The sequence below is a fragment of the Strix uralensis genome, chromosome 4 (genome assembly GCF_047716275.1).
Source record: "Strix uralensis isolate ZFMK-TIS-50842 chromosome 4, bStrUra1, whole genome shotgun sequence".
In the NCBI taxonomy this organism is placed as follows: Eukaryota; Metazoa; Chordata; class Aves; order Strigiformes; family Strigidae; genus Strix; species Strix uralensis.
Window position 1 is genome coordinate 114,344,631 of NC_133975.1, and position 21,664 is coordinate 114,366,294.

Below are 21,664 nucleotides of genomic sequence, written 5' to 3' on the forward strand. Positions count from 1 at the left end.
GAGGATGCCCTAGCGTTACTGCCGCCGTTTCTGCCGCTACCTCTCCCCCGCTGGCGCTGTGGGACCCGGCGGGGCGCGGGGTGCTGCTGCCGGGCCAGCTGAGCGGCGGCCGCCTTCCCCCGAGCGGCTAACGGCCACCGCCCCGGCCGAGCCCAGCCTAGAGCCCTTCCCCAGAGGTCTCCCGCCCTGGCCCGCTACGGCCCCGCTGTCTGCGGGAAGGGGGGCGAGGGGGGGGAAATGAAGTTTCTCTCGGGAGGCTACAGGAGGCTCTGTGCCGCCCGGGCCCCTGCGGTTGGTTATAATGTTAATCGTCATCAGCAGTCCCTGCATGGAGACCGGGAGCCTGGAGAGTCACCAGAGCCGAGCCGAGTTAAAGCCTCTATTCAGGCAGATTTTAAAGTGACTCCAGAGGAGCTGCAGAGCTGTCTGTGCCAAGCCGGAGAATGGCATTTGCTAGAGACACGGCTGAGAGCCTTGCAATGGCTTTCAGTTAATTGTGAATGCCAGCCATGGCACTTCTGAGAGCGACAAGCAGTACCTGTACTGCTGACTGCTGAGTGCACAGCACCCGGGAGAAATACAGGCCCTGTAACGAGGAGTAGGTGATTAGGGAAGCTTGGTGTCTTACCAAATTACTTAGATATCCTGTAGCAAACTGAAGTCCTCAGCATATCGACAATTATTCCTCCATATTGTTCCTTTGGGATGCCTGGTTAAAAATCCACCCCCTTCCCCATACCCACAGACAAATAATATATACACCTTACTTTGAAGTAGCTGTGTCTTTGTGCCAACGCAACGCTGCGGTTGCTGGCCTGGGACAGCAGCGCAAGATCACTTACCTTATCAAACATCCAGCTGGAACAACCTGCACGAGGGCCTGGCAAGGGTATCTAAAGAGGTTCACTCTCTAAAGGACGCTCCCTGGCCCCACTGGAGGCTGCGGAATTAATGCAAGGATCTCAGGACAGTCAAAATTCTAATGATAACATTTTTTTTGCAAGAATTAAGCTAGATGGCTACTTGGCACCCGTGGACCCATCAGAGAAGAGAGTTAATTTTTTTTTGCAGAAGCTTGTGGGCCAGCAGTATGTCCCTGAGGAGGCAACAAGATGAGACAAACTAAAGAAAGAAGTGGGAGGAAGAGTAGGAAGATATCCATGTTTAAGAGATTTAACCCCATAATAATAATAATAACAAAAAAGTCTATTTTGAGTCTTTTGCTTTTTGCTTATTTGATGCTGAATATCTTGTTTCAGTTATATTTTAGTTAAGGAGATTGGTGCTCTGTAAGCACCTAAAATAGAATATGGAGATAGAGACAGCAGAAGCAGAATGGATGCCAAAGTGAAATGATCTGGAGTGCTGAGCACTGCATCAGCCCACACACAGGCCCACCCCAAGGATAGTGATGCAGAGAAGTCTTAGATGGTGCTCCCTGCTTGGAAAAATGATGTCAGTATTGGCAGACCCGAAACGAAAGTGAAGGCTAACCAAAATAAACTCATTAAATGTACTTCCCTTCCGTATAGCATAAAAATCCCATTCTCAGTGCAGTGCACCTTTGTGTTAGGCTTGTGCTCTTTAACAGCGCTGCTGACAGCTTCACAGCCAGCACCACATAACAGTGCACTTACTAAATACAAGTACTTCATTAGCATCTAGCATACTTCTGCTACCACAAAAATAATAACAAATAGCCATACTGTGGGGAAGGTCGATGCTGCTTGCCAGGAAAGGTGTGCACAAAGTGCTGGATGTCTGGGACAGACCAGATTTTAGGCATATTCTTATTTCACAGAAGCTGACAGCCTCAGAATAAGGCAGGCAGAACAGAGATTTAATTAGGTAGCTGATGTGAACTGTACCCTCACAAAAATGTTGGGAAGACAGGCCCCATGGGACAGATCTATTTTCCAGGTTTACAAAGACGGGTTTTCTTGCTACCATTTCTGGAATTTCAATGATGTGTGGTGCTTTAGGATGGAGGCACAATGTCTGAGGGTCAGACATTTTAAGAGGCTGGACTTCACATGTGCTAGTGCCCCCAAAGGTAAAAACCTGAAGTTCTAGATAAAGAACTGGATCAAAGAGAAACCTTAATGGGGATATCAGAACCTATATTCTGGAGGCATCAGATGTTCCTGTTGTTTTAAAAATTCTTTTCACTAAAAGACTTTAAAAAAGACGAGCCCTCAGGAGGCGATTTCCTAGGTACTGCCATGCCAGATTCCTAGGGGAGAGGCAGTCTGTTGGCTCTCTGGCAATAGACTGCGGAGACTGGAATTTATTTTTACAGTTTCTGGGAACTGATACTAGAAATGCATCTTCCAGGTTGTTGAAAAACTTAGGGTTTTTTCGCCCCCCCAAAATGGTGATCAGGCAGTTGGAGAAGTTATTTCATTATCAGGTGGGTTTATTGCTGATGCAGGCACAAACAACATAAAATAGCTGTCTGAAGAAGTGTAATGATTCTCTAGCTTTCTTCTTGTACTTAAGACAACTGAAGAAGAGTACCACCTGGCAATGATTCTGGCTTCCAGCATCTGTAATTTGGGATGTATGTATAATACTTCTCACCTCAGGCCAGCTCCATAGTATGGTGGATTAGAATACTGGATGTCTCTTGGACCACAGTATTTGACATCCAATTAACTCAGGTAGTTTTGATCTTGTAGCTTCTTATCCCAAGGAATCTGACAAACTGATAGAAACTCCATGTCTTGGGTGTGTGAGAGAAAGGAAGGGAAGAATAAATTCCTAACTGATGCAAATTAACATGGATTTATTGACTTCAGGGCATGTTTACAGTTGCTGAAAATCTGTACCAGAAACTATGATTCTGATTTAAAATTATGATCACCCTTGAACTGCGTATGTGGAGTTGTTGAATTTTTTACCTCTAGCTGTAGCATGAAGACTTATGACAGCTGTACCTGACCCAATGAAAATTTTTTTAACATAGACCTACTACACAATTACAATTTAGGGTTAACTAAGGGAGACTTGGCCATTAGAGGATGTATCTCGATTTTACATAACTGTCTACCTATGTCATATATATTCTCATATATATATTTGTTAAATTTAGCTAGGACTTTTATTGCAAAATTAATGTCCCAATTTGCCCCACAGGAATATTCAGAAGAAAATGAATTACTCATGGACAAAGGAGAGGTTTAAAAAACAGTGCAAATGGCTCATTTAATTATTTCCATTATGTAAAAAAGCAATCCTATCTTTGAAGATTTTTTTTTTCTATGTTAATTAGGACAAACTGAAATGAGAAACAACCAGTACTGTAATTGAACGAACTGATTTCCAACCTTTCTTCAGGACTGAAATTCTGAAGCATATTTGTTTACCTTTGTTTATTATGCCATTATAAGCTATATATTGGTTCAAAATCTGTAGCTAACAGCAACATCTGTTCAGCTTTCATCTATTAGTTCTAAGACAGAAATTTGAACCTATAAAGTAAGCCAGGTTTTGGCCCACTCAGCTTTCCAGCATATTCTTAAGAAATGAAATGCAAACTCAAGCCATTCCTAATAAGGTGAATCCGACTAAGAATTGTTTTATTTGTTACATTGTATCATTTAAAAATTTGAGGAATTCGTCTACTGAAATTAGAAACAGAACTTTTCCTATCATTAGAATGACTATTCCCATACATAATTTGTGGTAAAAAAAAAAAATTCTTTGACAGATGTTTTAACTGGAATCATTGTCAGGGAATATAGTTCATATACATGTATCCAACAGTGAAGAAGCGTGACCTAGGTACGCTTGACAATGTTATGTAAAAACATGAAATACTTAGCAATCACTTAAACGTTCTGTCCTCTTCTGCATTTGATTCTTGAAAAATAGTGGATACAATTTGGCTTTTATCTGTAAAAACACTGACGATAACAAAACATAAACAATAGAAAAATGGAACAAGTAACTTCTGTTTATATCATGAATCATCCAATGTTTACCTTCCTATGAAACTGGCAATTACAAAAACTGAGAAGGAAAATCCTGTTTTCACATACTCCAGTGTTTCTAGAGAACTATGAAGGAACTATAGGATTATGGAGAAATGTTTTTTTAAGACTGTGTGAAAAAGTTTTGTTCTTTTTTCATTTATTTTACATTTCAAGTGTAAAAAAAGGGAAAAGCACTTTGGTTTAAAAGATTTATTTTATAATGTTTAATCTGCAAGATGTATGACTGAGTTTATGTATGGGGGCAGGTCTGTAACCCCGCTCTGTGCACATCTTTTTAAGACAGGATCTTTAAGGTTCCCAACTCAAACTGCCCTAAGTTTAACACACAAAACTTTTCAAATCATCGGGCCTCAAGGATGCCAATTTACATAGCTACATAGAAAAGGATTCACTAATTTAATTGCAATGTGTAAATAATTTAGTTCTAACCAATGGCTAAATCAGTTTTATATCACAAGAAAATGGACACTCAATGTAGGTAGCAACTACTGTTACTCAATTACATAGACGGCCTTCTAACACTTAATGCTCAGTGAAAATCCATAATTATATGTGATTTTGGTACACACCAGTGGGAATGAAGCAAATATAAAGAAACCACAAGTGTATAAAAGATTGGGGATTTTGGTTTTATTTTTTCTTCTCAAAAATGAAACAGGAACATGTATGTTCACATTTATAAGAGCTACCAGGTCTGGAAATTTAAATGTTAAGATTAAAGCAATTTTTATTTTCACATCTTGTATAAATGTGGTCAAATTCAATTCTGTTCTAGCTTTTTATTTCAATGGAGTTCCACCCACTTATTTGCAGTCTTAGTGAAGCTCATAGAGTATTTTTATAAGGATACTGGCTTAGATTTTCACAGCTGCCAATGGCATTTAGAAACATTAATTTTGTGGAAAATGGTCTCCCCAAAAAACATTGCCTATATGAGCAGAATATATAGAGAGGGTAAAAAACTATTTTCTGAGATACCAACAGAATTCCAATTGACTTCAAAAGCAGTACAACAAATTCAAACCCAGTTTGGGTAGCTCACACATATAACTGGCAATATTATAGCCACGAAAACTAATTATGAATTTGTTCCAGTTGCACAGATGTTGAATGCACGTATATACTTGATTTTGGCTTCTTATACTTCTAACTTATTATACACTAGTTATCTATGCTTATCACCATAATATCAGTCTCCCAGCTGTGCATTAAATGATATGACAAACTTGTGTCCATCTGTTCTCACATCCATTCTCCCAGGGCAGATATCTGAAAATGGTTTCATTTTGATTTCTTTTTTAAACTTATGTATATATAATATGAGAAAACTATTGTTATGTGTGAGGCCCTGTTCTTCAGTGCTTATGTTAACAAAGCCAAGGTTGAAAAACACACCTTGCATGTAAGTAGTAAGGTTTATTATTTTTCCAAGTTCTTAACAGAATTCCTTCTTCTGTCTTAGGCTGCTCCCAAAGAATGGACATGTTAAATCTCTACAGAAACAAGAGACCAACACTGTAACCTTACTATCATATTATGACAAAATTTAGAAATGGTAATACTAGGTAGAATGGTTGGAAGTCTTTCACTGCAACTAATAAATTTGTAAAATCATCTTTTGTTAATATTACAGCTTAAATGCAAGTCAACAAATGCATGCTTAGTGATAGAGAGTAAAATAATTTAGAACAGTAAATTTATCCAGTCAGAAATTCATCTTCATAGCTATTGCATAGCCCTCTGTTCATAAAAAAGCTCTCTAGCAATGGGATAGCCAAGTTCTGTGGTTTTAGGCACAAATACTGAGTAATTCCATGGCCCGGTCCAGCTCCCACTGAGATCCAGGAGATTTTGAATGAGACTGTAGAAGATCCTGGCAAATCATTTGACATTGTATGTCATTGGAATGACAGGGGCATTACTTGCCTGCCCACAACTGAATGTAAATTTTAAGAGAACAAAGAATACTGATCACAATCTAGCTGTACAACTGAGTGAAAGCAAATTTTCAAGGAGCAGGCAGATGCCAGTTTAGGTGAGGGTTTTTTTCTACATTAAATAAGCAGCAAAACATTAGTATTCTTTTTTGTTTACATTTATCACTGCCATATGTCAAATTAGGACAAAAAATTCCCCTTAGTCAGAATGTTATTTTGGACCATTAGCTGTGAAATATTTTCAAATACGGAATGATGCAATTTAACAGAAACTACTGCAGAACCTAATTGTGGTACCTTAATTGATCAGCCTGAAATTTTTCTTAAATAAAGCAAGATAACTATATTCCAAACTACTTTAGAAGTAACTTTATTTTAAAATTCCATTTTTAGTATAAACTAATTATTAGCGTGAACCATCAAGAGTTAGCAAAAGTAGACACAAAAAGTTAAAAACAACAACAAAAAAGGAATAAATGCACAGCAATCCTTCTACTCAAAGGCCCTGTTAATCTTTGGCAACATTCATTGAATGTGACTTGCATTTCCAAGTTTCTTCACGTATGTCCAAATGCTGTAATGCTGATAAGTTTGTAAGAGAATCTACATAAATTTTAATTGCTTGTCTCATAGTCTCTCCTCAACAGATAAATCTAATCCCTTCACTTTTTAGTAAGTGAAGGCTTGGATCAATGGAAGAACATATTACATGCACCTAAAATGAACTTTAAAGAGACTGAAATAAGGCACCCACATTCTAAATCGTCACATTTAAATGTTGGTAAGATTATTCTCCTGATAATATCTTCAGCCTTCCATGTTAGTGGAATAATAATGGATAATAATTAGTGGAATAACAGTGGATAATACCTTCAGTCTTCCAAGATTTTGGCTAAAGACCATGAGACTGCATTAGCGATTTATCTTTGTGAGATAACTGTAAAATCTGTTAGCCCAATATTTATACAGAATTCAGTGTTTCAATAATGAGACCTTCACCTGTATAAGACCAGCACAATGAGGTGAATGATTTGTACAGGAACATTGTTCTTCACACATCACTGTGAGACTCAGGGAGTTCCAAGATTCACTTATCCAAGCAAAAGCTCTTGTAGCCCACATCAATCAAATATTGTGCCATATTTTCCATAAAGAAATTAAGCTGGGAAAATATGAGCTTAAAATTGTTTGGTTTGAAAACAAAAACTCAATTTGTGTGTTCTTCCATAGCAAAAAAAAAAAAAAAAATCCCAACGTCACTGCTTAGTAGTTTTTTCAAAAATATACTAAAAATAGGAGGCTGGGCATTCTATATCCAAAATGGAAGCTGTCTATAAACCTATAATTTGCAGACTAGCCAGCTGCAAATTGGTTTTCTGACACCATTTCATATACTAGTTCCTATATAAATGTTAGGATAGTTTGGGGACCAAACTATGACACATTAAATATTCTACTTTGTTTGCTATGAGAAATCTTTCTAGACTGTAAACAGGTAACTGTTGTGTTTGCCAACCTATCACTGTGTTCCAGAAAGGCAAGCAAATAAATTGTAACTTCAGTGGTAGAGCTATTGAGATTGTTAAACAGAACCCAACTGACTTCACCTTTATTTCAAAGGCTGAAAGTATGCACGATTTTTCAAAACCAGAAAAATTGAAAAACGTGTTTTAAAAGATTTAGTGCTATACTGCAATCAGATCACCGGAACTGTGACCACACTGGAAATACTGCTGGCCTCCCAGTCCAGAGAGAGGCCCAAACTAAAACCTTAACTAAAAATATCTTGAACTACAAGGAAGCTCAAAATCTTAAGGGTTACCTGTCATGAACGAAACCAAAATCATTGATTCCAGTGTGGCTCCATGTTTGTTTGTGCTTCTACACCTACTGAAGAGGTACAGTGTGAATGCTATGATGTTTACCTGGGTTATTACCAGCTCGTGGACAAAATCCTCAAATCCAGAGGAGACATGAAGAAAACATTTGACATCAGAACGTGCTTTTGCTGCCTCTCACTTGTAGCGCACAGCCGTTCTGCTGAGAAGAGGCTGAAGTGACACGTCAGTTGTAAAGCATCTGACACTAGGTTGAATTTAACCATCATCTAGATTTTGGTACTTGACAAAAGCCCTACGATTAAAAAAAGGCAGCTGTGCTCGCTTCAACATACCAGCTTTACAGTCTCTGTCGTACCCCCTTGTCGTTCAGATTTCCCCGAAGAATGTGCTTTATTAAACGCACCCCCCTCCCCGTGCCATCATCCTCTCCCAGGTGCCGCCCGGGCTCCCCGGGGGAGCGCCGGCCACCGCACCGCCGGCGGGGATGCTGTCTAGAAAGAAAAAAAAAAAAAAAGGCACCAACTCGGCCGAGAGTCCCCTCGCCCCGGGGGGTCCCGGCCTAGAGAGGGTCGGGGAGATGGGGAGAGGCCTCGACGCGGGGCCGGCGGGGAGGAAGCGGGGTCCCCGCGGTGACGCAGCCCCGCGGCGGGCGACTCTCTCCCCGCCGGCCCGGCCGCCGCCCGCGGTCTCCGCCGGCACCAGCTCTCGGCGGAAAACGGCCACTGCCGGGGCCAGGCTGCCCTCGCCCCTCGGCTGGGACGGGGGGGCTGCGGGTCGGTCGGCCGTGCAGCCCGCGGCAGGCCACAACCGCATCGCCCCGGGAGCGGGGCCTCTCCTCGGGCGGGGGAGGGGCTCACCCGCCTGTCCCTGCGTGGCGCTTACCTCAGGGGGCGAGGAGACGGGGGAAGGGGAGAGAAGCACGGCGGGAGTAGGGCAGGGGGGAACCGCTGGGCCGGAGCCCGCCGCGGCCCCGACTCCCGCGGCGGACGGGCGGCCGCCGGCTGCGCCTCTGGGGGCGAGCGGCCGCCGGGGGGGGGGGGGGGGGGGGGGGGGCGGGGGGGGAGCGGGCCCGCCGGGGGAGGGGCCGGGCCGCGGAGGGGGCAGGGCTGCTCGCCGCAGTCACCCTCACACATACCGCGCCGGGGAGGAGAGAAAAAGGCCCCGCTCCGGCGGAGGGATACAGCCCTACATATATAGCGGGGCGGCGCAGGCTCACACCCCCAGCACTTCTCCGAGCCGCGCCGGGGAGGAGGCAGCAGCCGCCGCCGCTCGTGGTCGCGCAGTTCGTGCAGCCGCCGCCGGGCCCGCCGCCGCGCCATGGTAGGTAGCTCGACCGACCGCGGGGCGCCCGGGCTGCCGCGGGGGCTGGCTCGCTGCGGAGCCGCGGATGGTCGGGTTGAGTCGGTGAAGCCGGGCTCTCCCCGGAGGGGGGTGGGGGGGAGGCCGCAGCCCTTCCCGCCCGGGTCCTCGCGGGGTGAGCGGGCTGGTGGCTGCGGATGACCCCCCCGCTCCGCCCCACCCCCCCGTGGCGCTGCGCGGGATCGCCGCGGAGCTGCGGCCCTTCCTCTTCCGCTGCTTCCTTCCCCTTTCCCCGGGGCCTGCCGTGTGGGCGCCCCGGCCCCGTGCCCTCCCGCCGCGGCCCCGCCTCGCCTTCCCCCGCATGCGGCGCGGGCTCCCCTCCGGAAAGGGCCGGGCGCGTCTCCCCGGGGCCGCGGCCCCTCCGCCGGGCAGGGCGCGTTGCGGGGCGGGGGCCGTGCCGGGCGGGGCGCGGGTCTGCGGGCGAGGATCCCGCTCGGCTCCGGCACCAGCTGCACTGCGCAGGGAGCGGGGGGGCGGCCCGGGGGAGGGCACCGCGCAGTGCAGCTACTGCGCCCTCGTCCCCCCCTCCCTCCTCCCCATCCCCCAGAAAAACGCAGCGACGGCGGCGGCGAAGCCCATCGCTGTCTGCATTACATCATGTCTCCTCCTCTTCCTCCCCGGCCCCCGCGCACCCTCCGGCTGGGGGGGACCGGGGCGCAGTGCGCGTTGCTGGGTTGGAAACGGCCCAACGCCCTCACGGGGGGCTCGGTGGGGGCGGGGGGAGAGCGGCTGCCCCCGCCGCTGGGGAGGGGGGGACGGGGAAGGCTGGCTGCGGAGCCCGGGCGCCCTCCCGGCTGGAGGATGAGGACGTGGTGTGGCCGGCGGCTGGAGAGGGAGGGGAGACGGGGACGCACTGCAGCAGGGGGCGGCCGCCGGCCGGGCGAGGCGCCTGTTGCGCCCGGCGGTCTGCGGGCCGCCCGCTCCCCCGCCGGGCCGTGCCAGCCTCCGCCTCGCCTTCCGCCTCGGCTGGCTGGTGGGCTCCGGGAGCAGCTCGCATCACCCCCGGCCGTCGGGCGCTGCGGCGCCAGCCCGGACTCCTCGCACAAGAGGGCGAGAGGAAGGGCTGGGATTTTCCCGGCGGTTTTTCGCTTCCTACGAGAGCGGCGAAACAGTTGCAGGCTGACCTCTAATCGCGTTTTGGCAATCTGGGTGTTCCTCGGCTCTGTCTCTCCATCTCCCCTTCCCGTCGGGGAAGGCTGACATCACCAGGACAGGATTTGATGACTTGGCTGGGTGGGGTGATGGCTCCAGCCCTGGGTACCTTTGTCCTGTAGCTCAGGCGTGCGGGCAGTGGCTGTGCCTGTTGCTCGGAAAGGTGAACCCCATGGCGGTGTGGGGTTGGATTGCACGCTTCTGGCATCGCAGTGTGTGGCGAAGTTGGGTTTTGTGGGTTTTCTTGTTTTTTTTTTAATCCGAAATCCGATTTTTAGAAACAGCCAGTGAGTTCTGACTAATGGGGCAGCAAGCCGGTGCTGTGGGTTGGAGATTTTTGCCGAGGCGTGGCTCTGTTTCCTGTTCTGCAGGGCATTGAGTCTGTTATGTAAATTCCTTAGATAATCTTTAAGTAAAACCTTGCATTTTCTGGAAAACCACAGAATGCCGAAAGTCGAACTGGATTTTGAACACAAGTTTTCTGCTGTTATTAAAGAAGATTTATTAAATTTGAACTCTTTTACCTGTTAGCATTTCTCTCCCTTTTGTCCCCCTCACCCACTTGTACATATGGGGAATTGTTGAATCATTAAATACAGATGTTAAAACATCATAAAAAGAAACCCCAACACCTCTTTACAGGTGAAATCTGTGTATGTCACTTAACATACAGCAGGCTTTCAACCCTACCCTATTCCCCCGTGCAAGAGCTTAACAGATTATTGTATAGCCTGTTATTTCTCCATTGTATTTGTTGCTCTTTGCTGTAGTTAAGTGGCTTTTATACTTGAATAATGGTATTTTAGAACAAAAGGGTTGCAGGATGTCTGCTTTCTCTGACCTACAAAATCCTCTGTTCTATTAGTAAAAGCTGTCCAATAAAATGAGTTTAAAAGGAGTTAGTACCTTGTATTCTCCAGTATCTTTGATTAGACATGTAAAACCCAGGTGTTTTTCTTTTTTAATTACTAGGAAGATGCGTATTTTTCTGTAAAGAACTGGCTAGCTCCTTTGAGTCCAAACAGGGGAGCTTTTTGTGATGCTTTAACCATGCAGAAGGGAGAGGCTTCTGGAAGGATGTGGTTAGCACAGTTAAGCTCTGGGAAGGCCCCTTTAATTGCCCATTGAGCTGTATACCTTTGGATGCAGCAGTGGTCTCTTGATGTACAGAAGGTCATAAGCAGGCATTTTAAATCTTGCCACTTAAAATGATGTATAAAAATCCCTGCGTATCAGCATGAGGCACCTTAAGCTGCTTGGCTGAATGGAAAAATAATGTGATGCTCGAGAACTGGCTTTTTCTTTGTCGGAAATAGCAAAAATCTCCATAATACCGAGGAGTAATTCCTCCTAATATCACAGCATAGTCCTTTCTGTTAAGCTTACAGTAGGCTAATGCTTGATGCAGTGTGGTGGGGGAGGGTGGACTTCAGTAGTGTTAGATCACTAGGTGGCACGCTTGTCATTAGTCTGCTAATGTGCAAATACCCCCATGCAGTATTAGGGTCGCTATACTGCTGGAAATGACATCTGATGTGATGTGAAACCCCAAACACTTGTTGTTAAGGATTTCATGCCTCTCTGACCAATTGCAAGGAGCCTGCCCTGTGTCCTTCACTTGACCAAATCGGATTCTCCAAGTGGAAGGATGTTATGTCTTGTTCTTCATGTGCAGTTTCAAAACAAGTCAGCTTATGTGCTTTTGGAAATGTCTGTGTGGTGTAGGTGAGTGGAATCTCCTTGCAGAGGCAGAATTCCAGGCGTTGAAAGTGGCTTTGTGAAAGTAATAATAAATCACTACTGAAATCTAGAGGAAGTGTCTTGTGGCTTGGCATAGCTAGAGGTAAACAATATTCTAAAATGTTCTATTCTTTGTGTAGGCTGATCAGCTGACTGAAGAACAGATTGCTGGTAAGTGTCTTGATGAGAAATGATTACTTTTTTGCTAACTCCTTGTGTGACTAGAAGAAAATACATGATCTCAAACATAACAGAAAAAAACTTTTTAACAATTTCAACTCTACTAACACTTTTTTAAAAACACTCGTTTTCTTAAAAAAAAACCCACAATGTTCCGGAAGATTACTGGTTCATTGCCTCTTAATTTAGACTGCTTGTTCCTTGGACTACAGATAATGATTTTTTTTAGACTTTCAGACTTGAGCCAAGTCCTTCTAGATTTCTTGCAAACAGAAATAATTGCTAGACTCAAGTGAACTTCTTGGATTCAAAGCAGACCTAGGTACTATTTTCTTTTTAATAAAGTGAAGATAAACTTGAAATGGCAACAAATAAATCTAAAATGGACTTACTACACATTAATATAAGCCAATGTCTCTTAAATAACTTCTATCAGAGTGTCTGTATTTCAGACTGGTTAGGAGAAGGAGCATTATTTGACCTTCTGGAGACCAGTCACCCACTTGTGGCTGACATAAATTCTTATTGTCTGCTGCCTTAAGTGGTAAATGACAACACTTATTGTACCTGTAAGTCTGTTAATGATGAAGGGAACCCGGTGGGTCCCTTCATTTATCCCAAGTGGCTGCTGTTTATGGTGCAGCTGTGCCTCAAGCAAGATGATGTTGAAATGCATTATAGAGTTGTAATGCAGATAATAGCCACATGAAATAAGTTTGAATATACTATGCAAATTACATGTTGGTACTGTAAGTAATTTTTTATTTATATTTGAGTGTTAATTCTCTCAATACATGAACAGTTGGATAAAATGTTTCTTAAAATTGTACCAGGTATTGTGCATTTTTAGTATGCAGTTTTTGCATGCTGGTGATGTTACTAAACTCTGGGACTGTTTCTGCCTCTAGAATTCAAGGAAGCCTTTTCCCTATTTGACAAAGATGGTGATGGTACTATCACAACAAAAGAACTGGGAACTGTCATGAGGTCATTGGGTCAAAATCCAACAGAAGCAGAATTGCAGGATATGATCAACGAGGTAGATGCTGATGGTAAGTGTTGGAAAGGTAGTTACTAGTGCTTAAGTATGTATGACCTCCACACCTGGGCTTGGACTGCATAAAGAAGATTCTGTGACATTGATCTCTTGAAGCAGTTTCAAAATACTTGATCTAAGTTCAGAGGGGTGTCAATTTTTTGATTGCTCTCTGCACAGCAGTCAAAGATGCTAGCAGTATTAGTGAGAATCTAAAAAAGGGGAGGGGCAGAGACAAAATTAGACTGTTTGTCTTTAATATTTTATGGGTCACTGGCTTTCTGTTGCTATCTGACCTGCCCTGACCTGCTGTTAACCTGTGTTTTCACCCAGCTTTTCTATATGTGTTTCATCAGCCCATGTTGGTCTTAGTATCTGTACTAATGTCTGTTGTTTTGTCTAAGGCCAGAAATGTCTTAGGAGTGGAATAGTGCTAAACTTCCAAGAACTGAAAACACAATAAGGAGAGACTGTATAGTCTAATATAGTGCATTATATCAATAAGAGAGAGGGACTGGAGGCAAAAGCAGAAAAACCTTCCTGTATCAAGTCTATCAGAATTATTTTAAATGGATGCCAGAATGGGTAACTGCACATCTTGTTTCTCAGACTTCAGGAAGGCTACAGTTATAAAAAGGAAAAATGGTTTCCCCTGGTCATTGATGTCAAGGCTTTGATCTTGTATGTTGGTTACGACAGTGATTTCTCTCTAAGAGATCTGTAAAAGAAGAGTGGAAGTATATTGGCAAAAGTATAGATTATCTGATTATTGGACTACATTAATTACAACTACTTTCCTAGAAGTGTAAGTTGACCTTATTTGCTAACCCTTGGATGCAGATACTGAAAACTTTAGGGTTTGCAGTGCTGTGTAGAGTTTGTGTAAGTATGCCTGCCTATCTGTTTAAACTTGTTTCATGGCAGAATGCTTTGCTGTTCTACATGTTCATTGAGGACTTTTCAGAGCTCAGTATGAGACCTGTATTCAGGTTTAGCTGGTAGATAAATCTGGCCATGATGATAAATAGTTGTGTATGTCTCAGTCTGGGATCCCTAAGATGCAAAGATTTTTCTTAAATTGCATTTATTTAGCTTCTTTGCTGTACTTATCCAATGAGTTTGTATGTTTCCCTCAAGCAATGGGTAGATCTTAATTGCACAGCAAACTATTTAATGTGGGGGTTTTGGCATATAGGTCTGAATCCTGACTATACAAATCTAGTTTCTGCTGTTTTAAAGAACTTGTTTCTTTACCATACCACTTTTCTCATAGCTTTGAGCAGCCTGAAGTTTGAATCCTTACTTTGAAGGAAGAAATTAAAGCTTAGGGATGAGGCCTGAATGTTACCAGGGGTTTTCAGTTTTGCAGTGAAATACCTATAAGAACCTACTGCTAAGCTCATCAAAAATACCAAGTAATGGCAGCTTTTCTCATGTCATTGGAGTTTGCGGATCCTTGTTGCCCCTTAAAATGGTGCATTGCTTTTGTGGTGTGCAACATGTTGAAAAGAAGGTTGATTTTTAACAAGCAACATGAGCATCTTAGTAAAATGTAATTTTCTCAAATTTTAGATATCCTGGATTTGTAGTGCCAGCTTTATAACGCATTCCTTTCAGGAGTCTCCCACAGCAATTGGGAGATTTTAAAGAAACTAAACAGTTATGGGGAGTGATTTGAAGTAAAGATAAGTCTTAGTATGGGCTAACCTTGGAGCATCAGACTGACATTTTCTGTGCAACTTGAGTGGCAAATGGTATGGTTTGACCTGGAGAGAAGGCAACAGTTCATTTTGTTGTGTTGCTGCAGTGACATTGTAATAGCAAAAAGGCAGTGGTAGCCATTTAGGGAGAAGATCCAGTTCTTCTTATAGAAGGATTTACAGAGGACCTGTCTTGTCCTTATGACTGAATTAAATGCCTTTTTTGGGGGTTTTTATATAAAGCATGGAAGTTTAATTTTTGGAAGTTTCTTTTCATTAAGGCAATGGCACTATTGACTTCCCTGAATTTTTAACCATGATGGCCAGAAAAATGAAGGACACAGACAGCGAAGAAGAAATTCGTGAGGCATTCCGAGTCTTTGACAAGGTATTAATAAAAGTACAAATATTCTTTAGAAGCAGTAATGATGTCCATCTTTTCCTCAATGTTTTGTCTTTTCTTGTCCAGAAGGAAAAAGTCCTCTAAGTAAAAGCAGAGGAACTGGAAACAGAGCAGGGACTATTCTGGAAACAACCAGGACTGTTGCAGGCTGGTGCTACCTGCTTTACACAGCAGATCTAAGCTGTAGGCTCATCCATAAGGAACACTTTCTGGCCTTTCCTTAGGAGCAGAGATGAGCAGAACTTGATGCTTTGTGGGGTGTTGGGTTTTTTTGGGGGAAAAGGGGGTGGTGGAGGGGTAGGATTTTTCTGTACCTTCTGACTTTGGGAGAGTGGGGAAATGTTTGCATGGATGCACAAGGCATTATACTTTATGGAAGCTTTTGAACCTATGATGAGGTCATTGGTATTCAGAGTGACATGAAGTATTGCATGTTCCATTTCAAAGATGTGGATTTTGAGGTCGTTTTCAGGAAAACTTAAGAGCTCAACTCCCATCTTCTTTAAAGATACCTGGGCATACATGGTGAAGGCCAGTTATTTCTAGAATAGGTTTCTGTCTTTGGATTGCTTGGTTATGACAGATGTTACAAGAGAATTGTGTTGAGTAATGGCTGGTGCAGCTGCTAATCTGATGCACATGCATGTGTGGGAGAAGGCCTTACTACTTTTCCTTTTTATGGGTCTCTAGTAATTCACCTGAAAATGTGCTGGAGGAAATATTAGATTATTTGGTTAGTACTTCATCTACCCTGTGGGATTATTTCTGCAAACTAGATTTGTGTTTAAAGGCACTGAGGTAGCTTATCTACTGGTGATGGACATAATGAACCGCTGCTACTGTATTCTTCCTGTATATGGAAGTGGACAATTTCTGAAATGGCTAGGTATGACCTTTAGGTTTGGATATTACTAATGGGAGCACTGACTTAGAAGTGTCATTTACTCTTTTTTTTTTTGGCCATGAAACTTTTTACAGCTCCTTATGAATTTAAATACTTCCTTCAAAGGTTTGTTCTATATTGTCTTATCCAAGAAGCCTAACCTGCCCACCTGCAGTCTGGTTGTAGAGGTAGTATTACACAGAAGAGAAAGCTGACTATTCTTGCTGGTGGGGAAATTGGTCTTTTTTGGGGGTGGGGCTTGCTTAGGCAGCAGAGACGAAACAAAACCCATTTTGTTTCTGTGTTTATTTTTGAAAGCTCTTTAAAAGCATTAAAAATACCTTATCACAGCTACAGATCAGGCATGCAGTTATTCTTATGGTACAATAATTGTGTAGAAAGATATGGTGGGATGCATGCTTCATAAGGTAATGGGACTAGTACCTAGTGTAGGGTTGGTTATACAGTGTACCAAGTGCTGTAAGATTAGTTCAAAAGCAGTTACTGGAAACCTGGATGTAGCTTCAGAGTTAATCAGTGTCAGTCAGGATTGTTCATCGTGACCTTATGCAACTCTTTCCTCACAGGATGGCAATGGCTATATCAGTGCAGCAGAACTACGTCATGTTATGACAAACTTAGGAGAAAAGCTAACAGATGAAGAAGTAGATGAAATGATCAGAGAAGCAGACATTGATGGGGATGGGCAAGTCAACTATGAAGGTAAAAAAGATGATTGTCTTGACTCGGAGCCATTACTCAGATTGAGTAAAAGCCTTTTGCATAGGGCATTAAGTTCTAGTACTTGAGACACCAGTTTTATTTGGTTGTCTGCTTCTGTGGACAAACTCAGATGCAGTGAAAGGGGCTTTATTTATGCCAGGTGTGTTTAAGAGACCAGTTGAAGTACTTTGGAAACAATAAATCACAGTGACTTTTTATCTTTTCAGAATTCGTACAGATGATGACTGCAAAGTGAAGAGACCTCCTTTACACCTTTTTTCCTCTAGAAGAATCAAATTGAATCTTTTACTTACCTCTTGCAAAAAAAATGTTCATTTATTCATTCTGTTTCTGTATAGCAAAACTGAATGTCAAAATACCTTCTGTCCACAAACTGCATGTAATGGTTGGTGGTCCTGTCCCCAAAAGATAAAGTTAAACATCAGTTTTACAGTATAAATAATTGTACTACCTTGAAAATAAAAAAAAAGGAAGCACTTAGTGAACTCAAAAGTTCCATTTGCTAATGACTATTACACTGTTTGGGCTGGCCAGTTTTTCATGCATGCAGCTTGACAATTGAGCACAGTCAGACATTTGTATTAAAAGGAAAAAACAACCTAAAGGATCCACTCTTTTGTTCAACAGTGGATTCTAGTTCAATTTGTAGTATAAATTGTCATAGCTGGTTTACTTCAAAATTGGTTTATACCTCAGGATGGTATGCAGCAAAATGGTTGAAGGATGCAAAACTTAGAGAAAATGCCCTAAAGGATGAATGGTTCTCCTGTACGTAGCAGTGTGCTCCAAAAATACGATGATCTTAACTATGGATGGCATGTCTGTGTTAAAATACTGGTTTAACATTGTCTGCATTGCACTATAGTGAAACGGGTGTCGGGCTGTTACCGTTCACAAAATTTTTAAAAGAAACCTTCACCAAGGGAGCATCTTTGGACTCTCATATTTTTAAAACCTTGTGTACCATGACTTGGAGCTGGCGGAGTAGCCTGTGGACTTCAGCACAACTATCAACATTGCTGTTCAAGATATTACAATTTATGTCCATTCCAAGTTGTAAATGCTAGTCTTTTTTTCCAATAAAAGACCATTAACTTAAAGGTGGTGTTAAATGCTTTGTAAAGCTAAAATATATATATAATTGAGATAATAAACCAAAAAAGCAGTAGGAGGGAAGTGTTTCTATGAATGACTTGCTGCTAAATTATAATGCACATGTATGCAATAAGTTATCCCCTATCTTTTCAAGATGGCAAGAACTGACCTCCTGTAACCCAAGACCTTTGCTATAAATAAATGAACTTGTGCTTGCCTTTCATATTACGACAATGTTAATTTAGTTGGTCTCAAAGTCGTGTAATGCTGACTCGTCAACTATCAGCACAGAAGTAACACCTCATTTCACTAAAGTGGAGAGCCCTGAGCATGCATGTCAATACTGGGGAAACATGTATAGGTTGCTTATGTTTTTTTGACAGGTTATAGAAGCTAGTTGGAGAATTTAAACAGCATGGACTTCATAGATACCTATGATTCTTAAACATGCCAAAAATGCATTTCTCTACCCACAGAAAGAAAACAAAAGGATACTTCTTTTACAATATGTAAAAAAAAAACCAAACCAAAACCACAAACCAACAACTACTAAGCCTTTTTAGAAACTGGGGCTGTTATGTCTTGACTTACTTTCTCAAACACTTGCATGAATTTTGTGGGGTGGAGAAGAGGACTAGGGTTAATTTAAAAACCATCTTGTTACTTCTGCTTTGCATGCACTAGCAGTGCTTAGTCATTCCAGGTCTCTCAGTAAGTGTTCTCTGATCCTTCAGCTCCCCTACGAATGAGTGGCAAAGCAGCAGTGTCCACTCTTTCTTTTGTTTGAAAGAGGAATGCTTTTTTTTTTAATAGCAGAGCCTCCATCTGGAAGGCTTTTATGGTTGGGAGGGAGGGACTACAGCTTAATTACTTGACTGTAAGTTTGTTTCCAAACGTAACTGGAGTTGCAAACCGGAATTGCTTAATTGCCTTTGGTTTTGGAGAGTATTGATACTATCTCTTGAAAGAAATGCAAGTCTCCATTCATCCTGTCTAACTGAGGTGCCTGTGTTAAGAACTTGGTTGCTTGAAATGCAGCTTTGCTCAGTGGGGGTCAAGAGACAACTCCAGAAGGCAATTGAGACTATCTGCCTTCAGTGATATTTTTTTTTTAAATTTTATTTTTTCCTTGGGGGTGGGAGGATTTCTGGGTGACTAGGGACCCAGACACCTTAACCAAGTGCCTAAAAGTTAGATGGGCTGAATGTAGGCAATTGTTTAGATCTCTAGTTGTTGCAAAGGCTTTTTGCTATGGCTGTGTATACTGTCCTAGCAAACTGGCCACGCTGATGGGAATGTCTGACTACCATTTGAAAGTAGTGTCTTGCATGGCAGCTGCAAACTGCTACTTTGGTAGTGCTTGAGAATGGCTGCACTGATTCTGTAGACCAGCTTTTAAAGAGAACGTACTCAAGAGACAGGCAAGGTTGGAGCAATGGTTGCTGCTCTGAATTAATTACTTCTGCCTGAGTGTGCAGAGAGATCTTGTCTAGTAGGTAAATGCTTCTTACCATCTATCTGTCATTCACTCACGGTTGGTAGGGTAGTTCATTTAAGAACAGCTGCTTTTAGCTTATTCAGTGTGCTCTGTGCTTGCTAGCAAAGAGACCTCATTCCTGCGAGAGGTTCTTGGCTTGATTAGAAATTGTCTGGCAGTGTGCAGTGTTGGTATGCCCTGTAACTGAATCTGCCTGGAGGTATCTAATTATTAACTGACTTCAGTACCACATCAACCTCGAGTAAATGTATCCTCTGTACAGGACTTTAGCTCTGTTCCCTTCTGCATAGTGAATACCTAGAGAAATGAAACGGTGTCATCAAGGACTTTTTTTTTTTTTTAAATTTTTTTTTCCTGTGAGAGTGTGTGTGTGTGGCTTTGGCTTTTTCCTAATGTGAAAGTGTGGGCTGGATACACTTGGTGCATGGCTTAGAAACATGGGACTGGAAAGAACTTCCTGGGTCATCAGATCCAGTCCCCTGCTATTGCAGGCAACCGTGTCATATAATCCTTTTAATAAACTGATCAAGCTTAACCACCTGCTTGTAAGTGGCTTGTTTTCATGGAAGTTCTGTAACTCATGTTGCTCTCAACTGATGCAAGTAATATATGAAATATGAAGTTAATCAAAAGGTCCTCCAGCTTAGCTTTAGGTTTATCATTACACTTATTTAACTGACTTTCTCAAACCTGTTATTTGCACAACACTCAGGAAAGTGTTGAATCGTTACACCCCCTTGCTATGAATAAGAGTTGGTGTGCTTGCTTATTTTTTTTAATGGAAAAGATGGATGTCTGGCTTGTTGAAATTTGTTAGATATGTTAATTGTCAAGGCAAGAAACAATTGAGTTACTTGTATTTGATACATAAATTTAAGGCTAGAGTATACATAACCATTTTTAAAATACATCAACTTGCAGTGTAGTTTTATATTTAATACTGAAATTGTACTGCTAAAGTTTAAACTGCTGTTAATCATATTCCTCTTCTGATCATAATGAAAAAATAAAGGGTAAGAAAATGCTTAACATAGATTATTCATTATCATGCTTATTTTATTCATAATTCAGGCACTGAAATGTTTCCAGGTATGGGGCATTTGTTTTGTTTGCTGGGGTGGGGTGGGGAAAAGGTGGGGGGTTTACTAATGTGGTAGAAGACTCTTATCCCTCAACCATTTGTCACACTTGTGTGGCTTCAGAAACACTGATGCTATCAAAAACTGATCAAGAAATTGTCCTACACCCTATTGATGCATTAAATGCACATGTGGGTCTGATCTGTGGGCAGTGTACAGGGCTGCAGCTGCCAGCCTCTGCCCAGGTGAGTGGGGAGGGGGAAGAAGCTGCATTTTGGTGTTGCAGTACGTGTGTGATGTGAATGCAGATCCTTGTTCCCAGGTGACCCTATCCTAAACTAAAAGCACAGTCTTGGGGTTTAGAAATAGCAGAGTTAATAAAGCTTTCTTTTCCCCTGTCATGAAACTAACTGGAACACTTGTCTTACTGCAATCCAATTAGAGTTTGGGGTTTGTTTGTTTGGTGGTGTTCTTTGATTTGTTTTTAAAATTTAATGACTAAGTGAAATCTGACAGAAAGGACTGTGGCAGGACCATGGCATGTCATTCTGACCACAGACATCTAGCTGTCAAGTGAAGATAGGCAATGAAGGCTGATGCCTTGTTTCTCCTGACTGACATTTAGGAAAGCAAATTGTATACTTGCAAATAGAGCAGGTGGACCTTTCAAATCAGTAAGACAAACACATATAAAGCTCTGTGTGGATTTTTACATAGCAGCATTGCAATTCCAAAATATTAAAGGTTTTTTTTTAAATCCAGATACAAGATTTTGAAGTATTGAATTAGATGATGAATTGTGTATGGATCTGGCATTCTAAAGATTCCTGATGATATTTGCTACAGAAAATTTGTATGAAGGCCCATGTACTTAAAGGATTTTATATTTTCTAAGAACCCCTATCAGTGAGTATCCTAGGGAAGCATTTGCAATAGTTGATAATTTTTTTAAGTTTGATATTAATAAATCTGGTTTTGAGCTAAAGTGGCCAAATATCCCAATAAATGGCAAAGCTGCTGGT

The 21,664-nt window shown here is 42.5% G+C and overlaps 1 protein-coding gene and 1 long non-coding RNA gene across 3 annotated transcripts; one reads left to right on the top strand and one right to left on the bottom strand.

The window, feature by feature from the left end:
- Positions 1-4,171: 4,171 nt before the first annotated feature.
- Positions 4,172-8,649, bottom strand: LOC141943395 (uncharacterized). Its single transcript, XR_012628940.1, has 2 exons — positions 7,755-8,649; positions 4,172-5,488 (listed from the first exon to the last, which is right to left on the bottom strand). It is a non-coding gene; the product is annotated as an uncharacterized LOC141943395 (long non-coding RNA).
- Positions 8,650-8,960: 311 nt separating this feature from the next.
- On the top strand, positions 8,961-20,598 carry CALM1 (calmodulin 1). 2 transcript variants are annotated; one of them, XM_074868589.1, is made up of 7 exons: positions 8,997-9,093; positions 12,165-12,195; positions 12,434-12,526; positions 13,113-13,256; positions 15,222-15,328; positions 16,814-16,949; positions 17,177-20,598. In XM_074868589.1, exons 4-7 carry the CDS (start codon positions 13,187-13,189, stop codon positions 17,203-17,205), a joined length of 342 nt encoding a protein of 113 aa, XP_074724690.1. In that variant the 5' UTR covers positions 8,997-9,093; positions 12,165-12,195; positions 12,434-12,526; positions 13,113-13,186; the 3' UTR covers positions 17,206-20,598. The 2 variants fall into 2 exon arrangements, with proteins under 2 accessions (XP_074724689.1, XP_074724690.1); XM_074868588.1 differs by lacking the exon at positions 12,434-12,526 and having other exon boundaries at positions 8,961-9,093.
- Positions 20,599-21,664: the final 1,066 nt, after the last annotated feature.

What these genes read in the sequence shown, in the direction of transcription:
- CALM1 (XM_074868588.1), top strand. An exon ending in GACTGAAGAACAGATTGCTG is followed by an intron (nt 12,196 to 13,112) that starts GTAAGTGTCTTG and finishes TTCTGCCTCTAG; the next exon opens with AATTCAAGGAAGCCTTTTCC. An exon ending in CATTCCGAGTCTTTGACAAG is followed by an intron (nt 15,329 to 16,813) that starts GTATTAATAAAA and finishes CTTTCCTCACAG; the next exon opens with GATGGCAATGGCTATATCAG.